A 13,022-nucleotide genomic window follows, 5' to 3' on the forward strand; every position below is an offset into this window, starting at 1 on the left:
TTCGAGCACAGATTCCAATGTAGGTGCCCACGGCCACCCTGAACTTGTTTTCAAATTTTGCTTTGTTGGTTCATCTCTGCTGATGTGCAGGCAGTCCCCTAACCACACTCTCTGTCCTCGGATTACCAACATTCTTGCTGTCAATCTATGAAACGTTGTTTATTTGGTACTTTTGTTTCTGCCACGTTTGCACAGTTCTAGAAAAATACTGCAATTTTTATATCAAACGATCCTTCCTCTGTTAGCGTTCCCTGGCCACACATCTCAGTTTGCAAACAAACCCTCCCCTCCCCCAACTCTTTCCAGTGATTCTCTAGTAAATGTCTTAGAGAAGGTCTTCCCTGAAAGACAGCTGGAGCAAGAAGCTCTCCAGGCCCTTATTTTGGATCTGTAAATGGAAAAGAAAGATGAGCTGCCCCCATATTCCATATTCCCCAGCCCTCTTTGGTGGAATCGCCAGCTGGCTGGGGCCAACTCCTTACTCTTCTGCTTCACCCACCACGATACTCTACCCCAGCAAAGCACAGCCCCTCTGGCAGCCACTGGAAACCATGCCCTGGATGAGGAGTCACCACACCCGTTTGATTGAGGTTTTGAATTTCAGGTAAAGGTGCCAACTTTGCCAGCCTCCGTACAGGGTTGTTGGCTTTGAAGGTCAAGGATTAGCTCCAATATGTCAGAGCACAGCATCCTGGGCACCTAATCTTCCTCCAGTCTTATGCATCCAAGAAAGAGGCTTCTCCTCCCTTCTTCCTCTCCATTTTACCCAGTTTATTCTGCCAGATCCTGCTTTTAATACTTTACAAATAAACCATATTTTTGGAATACCTTTAGATTTACAGGAGAGTTGCAATGATAAAACAGAGATTCTCATGTACCCCACACCTAGTTTCTTCTGTTGTTAACATTTTATATTACTGTGATACATTTGTCACAAGTAGTAAACCAATAATAATACATCATTATTAAATAATGTCCATATTTTATTCAGATTCATTAGTTTTCCTCTCTTCTGTCCCAGGACCTATCCAGGATATCACATTAACATCTTGTTGTCATGTCTCCTTAGGTTCCTCTGGGCTGTAAAAGTTTCTCAGACTTTCCTTGTTTTTGATGGCATTGGCAGTTTTTAGGAGTATTGGTCAAGTGTTTTGTAAAGTGTTCTGTAACTTGGGTTTGTCTGATGTTTTCCTAATGATTAGACTGGGGTCATGGGTCTCTGGGAAGAAAATTCCAGAGGTAAGGTGCTATTCCCATCGTGCCATGTGGAGGGTGCGTACTATCAACATGGCTTATCACTGTGGATGGTGACTTGATCACCTGCCTGAGGTGGTGTTTGACAGGTTTCTCCACTGTAAAATTACTTTTCCTCATTTCCATACTGTCCTCTTTGGAAGGAAGTCACTATGTGCAGCCCACACTTAAGGAGTGAGAAGTTATACTCCACAAACCGTTTGGAATATTAATGCATAGGAGGTTTGTCTCCTCCATGTGTCTCTCTAGTCAATTATTCATTTATGTCAGTATGGAGTCATGGATATTTACTGTATACTTTGAATTATAATCCATTACCCGTTCTTTATTTATTGCTCATATTGTTCTAGATTTGGACATTACAAGCTCTTTTGATTGACTCACATGTTCCTATGACCTGCCCTCATCATTGTGTGTGTGTGTGTGTGTGTGTGTGTGTGTGTGTGTTACTTTATTTTCTGGGACAAGATGCCACAGGCTCATCTCGTGTATTTCCTGCCCTTGTCCTAGAATCAGCCATTTCTCCAAGGAGCCTTTGTTCCTTTTATTGAAGAATGGTATTAGAAACCAAAATAGGAGCATGGTGTTTTGTTTTGTCCACCTAAAGAACAAAACACAGCAGTGGTGCCTGGGTGGCTCAGTCAGTTAAGCCTCTGACTCTTGATTTCAGTTCAGGCGATGATCTCACCGTTGGTGAGATTGAGCCCCAGGTCGGGCTCTGCGCTGACAGTGTAGAGCTTCTTTGGGATTCTCTCCCTCCCTCTCTCTCTGCCCCTCCCCTGCTCATGCTTTCTCACTGTCTCTGTCTCTAAATAAATAAATAAACATTAAAAAAAAACCCCAAACATAGCAAAACACAACAAAACAACAACAGCAACAACTAGCAATGGCAAAGACAAATGCCCTTCCAGAGGAAAGCTTGGATACATTGGGCAACAGGTAGCTCCCCATTCCACATGGGAGAGGCACTGACAGAATGGGCCCCACATCACACCAAAGGACATTCCTAGTCACTGAGCTCATTTCTGTCTTAGGAGCCCTCTAAAATCATATGTGACTCCCATTTAGGAATGTTTTTTTTCCCCTTTATGTTAGACAATGAGATAGAAATTTCAGAATGCTAACTCAAAGGTATTCCTACTGATGATTTATTCTTTTATCAAGAAGAATTTTTTTAAAGTCGTATACCACCCACAGTTGCATGAGTTTTTCTTCTTTATTCAAAAGTCCCACCGTTGTTTTAGAGGTTGGATGAATTCAGAAAGTTGGCCCTGCAACCAGCTGACTTTTTCTAATGTCTTGAATTGCTTTATCTGGGCAGAAATGACAGACAGAGGTAACAACCAGCTATAATTGTATTACTTCATTGGAGGTGGGTTCAATGAACAGATCCTTTTATAATAAATATTAACATAGCAAGCAAACATTAGGTCATGGTGCTTAAATGAACAGTAAACAGTGTCTGGCAACCCAAGTCTTAGCTGCCATCACTTTCTTCACCACCATCACCATCCTCCCCATCCTCTCCGTCCTCCCTGTCCTCACCATCCTCACCATCATCACCATCGACACTATCATCATCTTTCTAGGGAAGGATCATGAGGATCTTTGTGTGATTTACTTAAAGACCACAGGCAAAAAAACGACAACCTGCCAAATCTTGCCTTTTCCCCACCAACATCATTATCTGTATGTTGGTTGGAGGGCTTTCAGCCTGTAAAGGAGGATTTAACCAGGCCCTTCCAGAGTCTGCTATCCACAGTCCTTGGGCACTGCCACCACCAGCCTCTCCATCACAAGGCATGCAGGGCAGTATATCATTTCTCGAAAGACTGTCAAAGGGACACTTCGTGCATAATCTGGGAGAACAGGCAGCGTAACTGTAACCCTGTCCCACTTAGTAGGTGAGGGAACCATGCTGAAGTCAGTCACAGCAGGTTTCTGGTCTGCTCCCTCCCACCACTAAGGTTTCTTTCAGATTGTTTTTATAGTATTTAGCAGTGTATTGCTACGTGATGGGCCCTTTAATTTTTCAAATGCTAAATGCAGAATAAGGTGAAGTCTCTGTTGTTAATTGTAGCTTCTGATGAACACAGTGTCTCTCTCAAGAGCCCCAGATGCTGCACCCATACAGCCCTGTGCAGCCAGTGTGCTCGCTTTTGACTGGTCTCCTTTTAAGTTCATTTTAATGAATTTAAATTCATGTCCACACATCCCACTGTGCCTTCCACGTTGCTCAGCAGCCACACCCTGTGCCCCCACTTCTCATACCCTCCTAGTTCATTAACACGCTCTCCTCTGTCCTCACACTCAAGCTTCCAGCCTCACTGAGAAACTAGTAGCCATCAGAAGAGACCTTTTGTAAGCTCCCACCTCCACATCCACCCACCCTAGATCGAGGCCGTTATATTCTGCTTTGCAATAAAATAGATGAAAGGTCCGTGTTTCTCTCTCAGGCCTTGCCATCCCCCTCCCATGCACCCGCCTCCATTCACTAAATCTCATCCCCTCTCACCTACTCAGAGTCCTGAAGCTAGTAGCTCTGCACTCACGCCCTCGTATCATCCTTTCTTCCCTCTCGACTGGATTATTGCCATCAGTATTAATACATGTTTCTCCCATCTCAAATACCAAAAACCTTAAAAGATTTTTAAAAATGTTTTAATTGTGGTAAAAGACACATAGCATAAAATTTACCCTCATAACCATTTCTTTTTTTTTAATTTTTAATCTTTATTTTTGAGAGAGAGAGAGAGACAGAGACAGAGTGCAAGCGGGGGAGGGGCAGAGAGAGGGGGAGACCGAATCCCCAACAGGCTCCAGACTCTGACATCTCAGAGCCCGATGTGGGGCTCAAACCCACGAATCGTGAGATCATGACCTGAGCCGAAGTCGGACACTCAACCGACTGAGCCACCCAGGCGCCCCTCATCACAACCATTTCTAAATGTACAGTTCTAGTGTTCAGTGTATTCACATTGTTGTGCATTCAATTTCCAGAACTTCACCTTGCAAAACCAAAACACTGTACCTGTTAAACAACAACTCCCCATTCCCTCCTCCCTTCAGCCCCTCGAAAGCACTATTCTACTTTCTGTTTCAATGCATTTGACTATTCTAGGCATCTTATATAAGTGGAAACATGCAATATTTGTCTTTGGTGACTGGCTTATTTCACTTAGCAAATTTCCTCAAGTCTCATGCATATTGTAACATGTGCCAAAATTTTCTTCCCTTTCAAGGCTGAGTAATATCCCCTTGTGTGGATGTACGACCTGTTGTTTACCCATTCATCTGTCAATGGACATTTATAGTTGCTTCCTCGTGGACTGTTGTGAATAGCGCTGCTATGAGCATGAGTATCAAATACCTCCTGGCTTTCAATTCTTTTGGATATAGACCCAGAAATTGAATTGCTGGGTAATTCTATTTTAAATTTCTTGAGGAACTACTATACTGCTCCATTTTACATTACCACCAAGTGTTCTGATTTCTGCACATCCTTGCCACTACCTTTTATCTTTTATTTTTATTTGTTTTTGATAGTAGCTATCCTAATGATGTGAACCATTTGATCTGACTTTTCTTTCTTGCTACTGCTAATTTTCAGCTCCCCTTTCAGACAGGCCTCCTTGAAAGAGCTGACTTTACCTCCTGATCCCAATGCTTCTCTTCCCATTATTTCTTGAGCTAATGCTAATCAGGTTCTCATCCCACCCACTGTACAACCACCTCTCTTGCTGAGAAGTTGCATCTAAGGGCCACTTCTAGTCTTCCTTGTCGGATCAGAGCTTTTGACATGACTGATCACCCTCTCCTTTGTGAAACACTTTTTACATTTGGCTCCCACAAGGCCATACTCTCCCAGTTGTCTGGGAGACAGTATGTCTCCATACTGGATGTTTTTCCTGTTTGTTTGTTTTTTAATTTTTTTGGGGGTGTCTGGGTAGCTCAGCTGGTTAAGCGTCTGACTTCAGCTCAGGTCATGATCTTGTGGTTCGTGAGTTCAAACCCCGTGTCGGGCTCTGTGGTGACAGCTCAGAGCCTGGAACCTGCTTCAGATTCTGTGTCTCCCTCTCTCTCTGCCCCTCACCCACTCATTCTCTCTTTCTCTCTCTCAAAATAAATAAAACATTTAAAAAATTAAAAAAATTTTAACGTTTATGTTCATTTTTTGAGAGACAGAGAGAAAGAGAACATGAGCAGAGGAGGGGCAGAGAGAGAGGGAGACACAGAATCTGAAGCAGGCTCCAGGCTCGGAGCTATCAGCACAGAGCCTGATGCAGGGCTTGAACTCACAGACCATGAGATTATCGTGACCTGAGCTGAAGTTGGCTGCTTAACCAACTGAACCACCCAGGCACCCCTTTCCTGGTTTGTCTTGCTGGTTCCTCCTCATCTTTCCAAGACTTTTCATATTGCAGTTTTGCAAGGCTCAGTGCTTAGATTTTTCTCTTCTCCATCTATACACTCCTTCCATGTTATTCTCTGATGATCTCACTCATTATCATGGCCTTAAATGTCAACTCTGTATTGATGATTCTCAAATTAAATCTCCCTTTAGACTTTCCCCCAGAATTCCATACTCTAGTACATGCACCTGCCTACTTAACATCTCTACTGGCATGTATGCATCATAAACTTGACATGTCCAAAATCAGCCTCTGGTCTTCCCTAGTCTATCCCCCATCCCCCAAACCTGTTATTCTATCTACAGCCTTCCTAGCTCAAACCTTGGAGTCATCTTTGACTTCTTTCTCTCTCACACACACCACAGTCAGTGTGTCAGTAAGTCCTTCTGGTTCTACCTTGAAAATCTATGCGGAGTCTGTCTACTTCTCATCTGCTCCACTGCTATTAACCTAATCCAATCTACCGTCATCTCTCATCTACTCTGGATTAGTGGCCTCCCGCTTTTGTCCCTTTTATCTCTCCTCAAAACAATAGTCAAATTGTTAAAATGTTAGTTTAGATCCTGTAGTTTCTCTGCTTTAAAGAGCTCAGGGTAGCAGCACCTGGATGGCTCAGCCTATGAAGTGTCCGACTCTCGATTTTGGCTCAGGTCATGATCTTGCAGTTGTGAGACTGAGCCCATGTTGGGCTATGCACTGAGCACAGAGCCTGCTTGGGATTCCCTCTCTGCCTCTGCCCTTCCCCAGCTCACGTGCATACATGCTTTCTCTCTGTGTCTCAAAAAATACAATAAACAACAATGAAATGGAATACAATAGAATACAATAAAGCACAATAATAAAATAAAATAAAATAATAAAATAAAAAGGAGCTCAGAGTAAGTCAAAGAACTTACAGTGTCCTGCAAAGCCCTGTGGTTTCACCTTTCCAGTCTCACTATTGCTTCCCTATGTTGCACAAACCCTCCAGGCATGCTTTTGTTTCAGGACCTTTGCACTTGATATTCTCACTCACTGGAATATTCTTCCCATAGACACTGGTATGACTTGCTCCCTCATCTCCCTGGAATCTTTGTGCAATGTCACCCAAGAAGTGCCTTAACCACCCTATTTTAAAACTTCAGTCTAGGGGTGTCTGATTTCCTCAGTTGGTTGGGCATCCAACTCTCGATTTCAGCCCAGGTCACCATCCCATGGTTGTGGGATAAGATCCCACGCTGTCAGCACAGCACAAAGCCTGCCTGGGATTCTTTCTGTCCCTCTCTCTGCCCCTCCCCTACCTGTGCACGCTCTCTCTCTCTCAAAAATAAACATTTAAAAAAATAAATAAGATTTTAATCTAAAGTATAACTCAATTACACTCTATTCCCTTTTTCTCTTTATTTTTACCTCCAGCTATTATCACCTTCTAATATACTATATCATGTACTTTATTCCATTTGTTGTCTATTTACCCCCAACAGAATGTCAGTTCCATGAGGGCAAAGACGTTTGTCTGATTTGTTCCCTGTTGTATCCCTAGTAACTAGAAGAGCGTCTGGCTTGCAATAAACACTCAATACATATTTCTTGAGTGAATACATGAATAAATGTAGAATGCGTGCATAATTAGCAGTAGGAGTACTGTTTTTTCAAGACTGTCATTATTATTCTATCCTAAAAATCCAGGAAGCAAGTTAGGATATGGGTGGGGTGGGCATATATATTTACAACAAAATACACACCCTTGCTACTCAAAGTGTGGTCCACAGACCAGCAGCATCAGCACTGCCTGGGAAATGCAGAACCTTAGGCCCCACCCCAGACTTCCTGAATCAGAATCCATCCACAGTTTAATCGGACCCTCCAGGGGACTGAACCTTAAAGTTGAAAGGCAGTGGAGCAGTGGCCCCCAACCTTAACTATGTATTGGAATCATCTGAGTACATGTTACAACTCCTGATGCCTTGGTCTCACCCCAGAGATTGATTTACTTGGTCTGTAGTAGAGAACAGACACAGGTCAGTGGTGAAGAGGTGAAGTGACTGAATTATTCATTATTTTTTTGGTGGAGAATGAGGATTAGAAGATTTTCTGTCAAATCTTGGTACAGAGAGTGACTTGTTGGCATTGACATAATCAACCAACCAGTCATCTCCATCTTATTTCATAACAGTAAATTTCAATTCCTCATTTGTGATTTCAAATGAGACCTTCAAGGCAGCGGCTTCTCACTACCCGACAATACAGTCGTATCCACACTCGGGCCACCCTTGACAGTCTCCACTGCGGGAAATAAACACTGAGCAGTATGTAAGCCCCTTGGAGGAATGTCTTCTGCTCTCTTTTCCAGCAGGATCCAGTGATCTTTGAGAGCAGAAAGCTCAGCAGAGACTGAGGAGGGATTCAGGGTCAGTCTCGGGGTGGCTGTTGGGAAAGCCCTGATCACAGAATTCTAGGTATTTGCAGGCTGGGAATTCTCTACCCTGCGCCCTGCACTCAGAGAGCTTACACGTTTCAACGGTTCCTACCTCTTGTGTTCCCACACTCACTGCCTGACACAATCATTTCCTGGCTGACCTCTGAGTGTGACCCCAAACATGAATCTTGAACATGAACTTGAATCTGAAGTTCCTTAGCTGCACAATAAAAAGGCATGGAAACATGATAGAGTAGCAGTGGCTAATTGACATCCACGAAAAATTTGGGGCAAGTGTAGGGAGCATTTCCAGATTTTCCTTGACTAAGTGGGCTCTGTCTTGCAGCTCAAGTCTCGGGTTCTTATGACTCCTTTAGCCCTCTCGCCTCCGCGGAGCACACCGGAGCCCGACCTCAGCTCCATCCCTCAGGATGCAGCCACCATACCCAGCTTGGCCGCCCCACAGGCTCTCACAGGTATGTCAGCCGAATGACGTCTAAGGCTGTGATGGTCAGCCAGCCATCTAGCAGTTACTTTGTGAACTGGAGAGCTGCCACTGGGATAGCTCTAATGAAGGATTTAGTGTGTTAGCTGGCAGGCAGGACAACCAGATTTCTCTGAGAATATTACTTTAAGTGTCTCACAGGTAGGATTACTTGAAACTTGGTTTTCAATGCATCTCAGGTTCAGCTGGTTGCCTTGGGGTGGGACTAGAAAGAGTGGTGTGGTGGCCTGGTGTTTCATTTTCAGAGCCAGGTTTACTTTCCACTGAGAGTGACCCTGCCCACCTTGAAGAGTTTCCATCTCTGTGTTTGTGCTTCCAGATCCCCTAAGGACCCTAACCTCTCTTAACCCCACCTGGTGGCTCCAATCCAGTCAGAGTAGAACTCAGTCCAGTCTTTCTCATGGGGTGTCCATCAACAAAGAGTTCCATCATGAAAGTACCAGCAGCAGGATGGCGTCTCTCTCTCACACACACATAAACTGTCCTCATCACAAGCCATCCCTACTCCTGTCCCACTTAAATCCATTCAATTCCCTCCCATTGCTTTTCGGTGAAAATCAAACTTAATTTGGCCGATGGAACCCTGTGGTACATTGCTCTCCTTTCAGTCCCTAGAAGTGCCTCCTCCCCTACCCCTGCCCGATAGGATTTCAGCATATTGCCTTCCTTCTATCTGGAATGACCTTCCTGCTGGTCACCCTACTCCTCCCTTGTATCTCAGTTCAGGCATATCTTGCTCCAGAAAACCTTCGCTGACTCCTGCCAGGGTCCCCAGGATGGGCCCTCCTAGCACTTCCCTAGTGTCTCTCTCGAAGCCGTGGTCCCACATGGCTTCCTGTGGAGCTCTGAGTAGCTCTGCCTCCCCAGCTGGGCCCAAATCTCTGGGAAGCCAGGGACTGTGTGAATCTAGTTCACCATTTTCTCCATAGGGCCCATCTAGCACAGTGCCTGGCATGAAGTTCCCTTATTGATTAGATATCCTTAATCATCTGGGATGAGTTCAAGGGAAGGCAGCCTGGCAGAGCAGAAAGAGCACAGGCCTTGACATCAGAAAGTCTGGAGTCCCTGTTGTACCACTAATTACACTTTAGACTTTAGAACAGCGATCCAACCCTTTAAGCTTTGGTTCCTTCATTAGTAAAGAAGTAATCATACCCCACTCTCAGGCCCATCTTGAGAATCAAACAAGATAAAGTGCCCAAAGTGCCTGGAATAGAATAGATGCTCAACAAAAACTTTCTTCACCTTTGTTGTTACTGTTTCATCCTTTCCAAATCCTATTGTTGTCCCCTTAATGTCCCTTTTCAACACTGCTTTGCACTAATAGCCCCCAAAGTGAGTTCCTCATATCCTGGGATGAGGGCGGAGACAGCCAAGGAGTTGTTAACATGGGGAAGAAACTATGACACCTACTATTAATATTTACTTAAAAATTTTCTATTTCTTGGTTATGTTTTAAAATGCATGCAATATATTAAAATAGTCAAGAATGTATATAACCTATAAAAAAATAAACACCTTTTGGGGCATGTGCTCCAAATTTGTTTACTGATGGGGTATATTACTTTAAAAGTGTGGGGACCATTGGTTGGGCTTCCCTAAACGGGCAGCTGAGTATTTAAAATCTCTGAGATTATAAATAGCACTCTTCTTAAAACTTCACTGAATATATAGTCTTTGGATAAGCAGCCGTGTCTTAATTTTCTGATTCACTGAAGGTTAACAACAACAACAAAATTGGCAAACATTACATGTAAGCTTAACAGCTCCTTTGGAGGAGAAGGGAAGGTTTTGGTGTGTGCATTTTCAGTATGGAAACACATCTATACACATGGTCCACATGGGTCTCCATTATTGTCTGCGATTCAGATTCGAGTACATCACAGGTGACCAACCTGTCTATCTGTTCCCAACCAAGAGGTTCTCTTGAGAGCAAGCCTCTGGCAGTTGGGAGTGATTGGCTCTTTTCCCCCTTTTCCTTCTTACATTGGGAAGAATCAGTCCCACTTTTGTTCTTCTCAGCCTTTCCCAAGGTGAGGGCCAAGGTGGCATGGCTGAGGCAACCTCCATGCACACAGGAGCAGCTGCCTGGCCTGATCCCCCTGATGCTGAGGGCTTCATGGCTCTGTTTCCACAGTCTGCCTCTACATCAACAAGCAAGCCAACGCAGGGCCATACCTGGAGAGGAGGAAGGTGCAGCAGCTCCCTGAGCACTTCGGGCCCGAGAGGCCGTCGGCAGTCTTGCAGCAGGCCGTGCAAGCGTGCATTGACTGTGCCCACCAGCAGAAGCTTGTCTTCTCCCTGGTCAAACAAGGCTATGGTGGTGAGATGGTATCAGGTAAGGCCCGGGGGCACGTTGTATGAGAAGGGACGTGGGTGTCTCTCTGAAGATGGAAGAGGTCATATTCAGGCTTGGGGGACAGTGGCTGTGGCCAGGGTCTGTCTTCCATCCACTGGGCTCCAGGGGCCTTAGGTTAGCTTGTGTGCTGACGGCCTCTCTCTGGGCTTGAGGAGAAGATGCTTCCAGACTTCAGTAAGAATCCTCACCTTTAACTCTTCTCTCACCCACCCCCCGCTTCCAGCTCATCGGTAAATCCTATTGCTCTAACTTCAAAATATATCCAGAAGCCAGCCATGGTTCACCACTTACAGCAGCTACTCTCTGTTCTTTAAAAATCGAAGTCATAGCGTGCCCCTCCTCTGCTCTGCACCCTCAGTGGCTCTCATGTCACTCCAAGAAAAAGCCCATGTCCTTATGACGACCCAGAGGCCCTATGTGAACTGGTCCTGCCTACCTCTTTGATCTCCCGGTCACTTCTCTTGCGTCCTCACTCTGCTGCAGCCTTGCTGGCCTCCTTGCTGTTCCCCCTGTTATCCTCCAACCATGCTCCTGCCTCAGGGTCTTTGCACCTGCTGTTCTTTCTGGAATGTTCTTCCCCCAGCTGTCCATGCTTGACTTGCTCCTGGACTTCCTTCAGGGTTCTACTCAAATACTGCCTTATCCAGGAGACCTTTTCTGAACACTTGGTCTAAAATATCAGCCCATGTCACTATTCTTCCTTGCTCTGCCTCATTCCTTCTTCATGGTACATATCACCATGCAGGGCAGTGGGGAAGCTCATGGTCTCAAGCCCCTCTTATGGGGTGAGTTGTTTTTTGTAAAAGCCCTTCAGAGTCAATCCCTTCTCCCATTGTTACCACCATCCTCCAGGTTCATCCCTGCCCCAACAGCTTCCAGAGGGAGTGGCAGTTGTCACCTAAGATGAGAGGCAGAGTTGGGAGTGCTGCCCTCTTCATATGTTTGGCTGTAGAGGCTCTTTCTGCCTTACCCAAGTCTCTAAACAATCGTTACTACCACCTGCCCTTAAGCCTCAGAGCACCACCCCTTTGCAAATGTCTTGACTCCAAGGGCACAGCATGGTGTCTTCTTTGGCCCAGCATCAAGGCCATGACCTCTGTATCACCAGGGAATAGGTAAAGACTCTCCAGCAACGGGGTGGTGCAGATGACCCTGCTGGCCAAGAGTAGGTCAGGGGAGAGGGGCATCTAATATCGCTGTGTCAGGAAGAACCCAAGCAGGGACATTTTATTTAACTTGAGATCCCCAGGGCTTGGAGGTGAGGAGGTTGTCTAACCAGTTTCCCCAGCTGTGATTGGTTCTGCCCACCTTCTGGAGCTCCCTCTGGGCAGGAAGGGGGGTATGACTTGCTGGTAACTGACTAAAATAGAACTTGGCAAAGTCCAGTGCATGTGGCTGACCCAGAGTGACTTTTAAGAAACTTTGGCAGAGGCAAGCAGAGACAAGAGGAAGAAGTACTGCATCAAGAGAGGGTAGGAGGAGAGTCTTATTGTCAGCCTTCTGAGATCCCACTGGCCATTGTGGTATTTTTCTGAGAACCAGGTTCTCAAACTTGGGCTCCCTCTGAGGTTTAGAGCCTTGTCCTTTTCCTTGCTGAATACCAGGACTCAAGACACAGACACAGTGCTAAGAGAAAATTCTTCCTGTACTGTGTGCCTACCCTCTTCAGCGAATTCCATCCCACTGAGTTTTTCATGGCCCCTCCCCCTAAGCTGGGAGAACTGAGCCCATTTTCCCTGCTCTCCTGCTCAGCCCTTCTGTGGCCTCAGGGGCCTTGGCACTGGGGAGCAGGTTCTGCAGTGCCTGGCACAACACAAGCCCGGGAAGAGCCCTGCCAACTTTCCCTTGGCTGAGGGATTCCCAGGAAGTCCAGAGCTGAGCACTCAGTCTTGGTGTCTTGGAGAATGCAGTAGCACCAGGGGACTCTTCATGCTTTCTCCTTGAGGTGCCAGAGCAGCAAGGAGGTCCTTCATGTTACTGGGGGCAAATATGGAAGCTCAGCAAGCTGTGAGAGGGGCCCAAGGATAAATAGACTCTCCCACTTTCCACCTGACCCTTAGGGCACTGCTTTCTAAACATTCCCATGGCACAACA

General features: G+C 45.5%; 1 protein-coding gene across 6 annotated transcripts in view; it reads left to right on the forward strand.

Annotated features, from left to right (window-relative positions):
• The window catches only part of SCML4 (Scm polycomb group protein like 4), a 124,239-nt gene that overhangs the window by 66,624 nt on the left and 44,593 nt on the right, over positions 1-13,022 (forward strand). For all 6 annotated transcript variants that reach the window (XM_027057153.2, XM_053222403.1, XM_053222402.1 and 3 more), the window contains 2 exons: positions 8,411-8,540; positions 10,707-10,907. In XM_027057153.2, the coding sequence (XP_026912954.1) occupies positions 8,411-8,540; positions 10,707-10,907 (331 nt within the window). The remainder of the gene's footprint in view (positions 1-8,410; positions 8,541-10,706; positions 10,908-13,022) is intronic.

Source organism: Acinonyx jubatus, chromosome B2 (genome assembly GCF_027475565.1).
Source record: "Acinonyx jubatus isolate Ajub_Pintada_27869175 chromosome B2, VMU_Ajub_asm_v1.0, whole genome shotgun sequence".
NCBI classification, from domain to species: Eukaryota; Metazoa; Chordata; class Mammalia; order Carnivora; family Felidae; genus Acinonyx; species Acinonyx jubatus.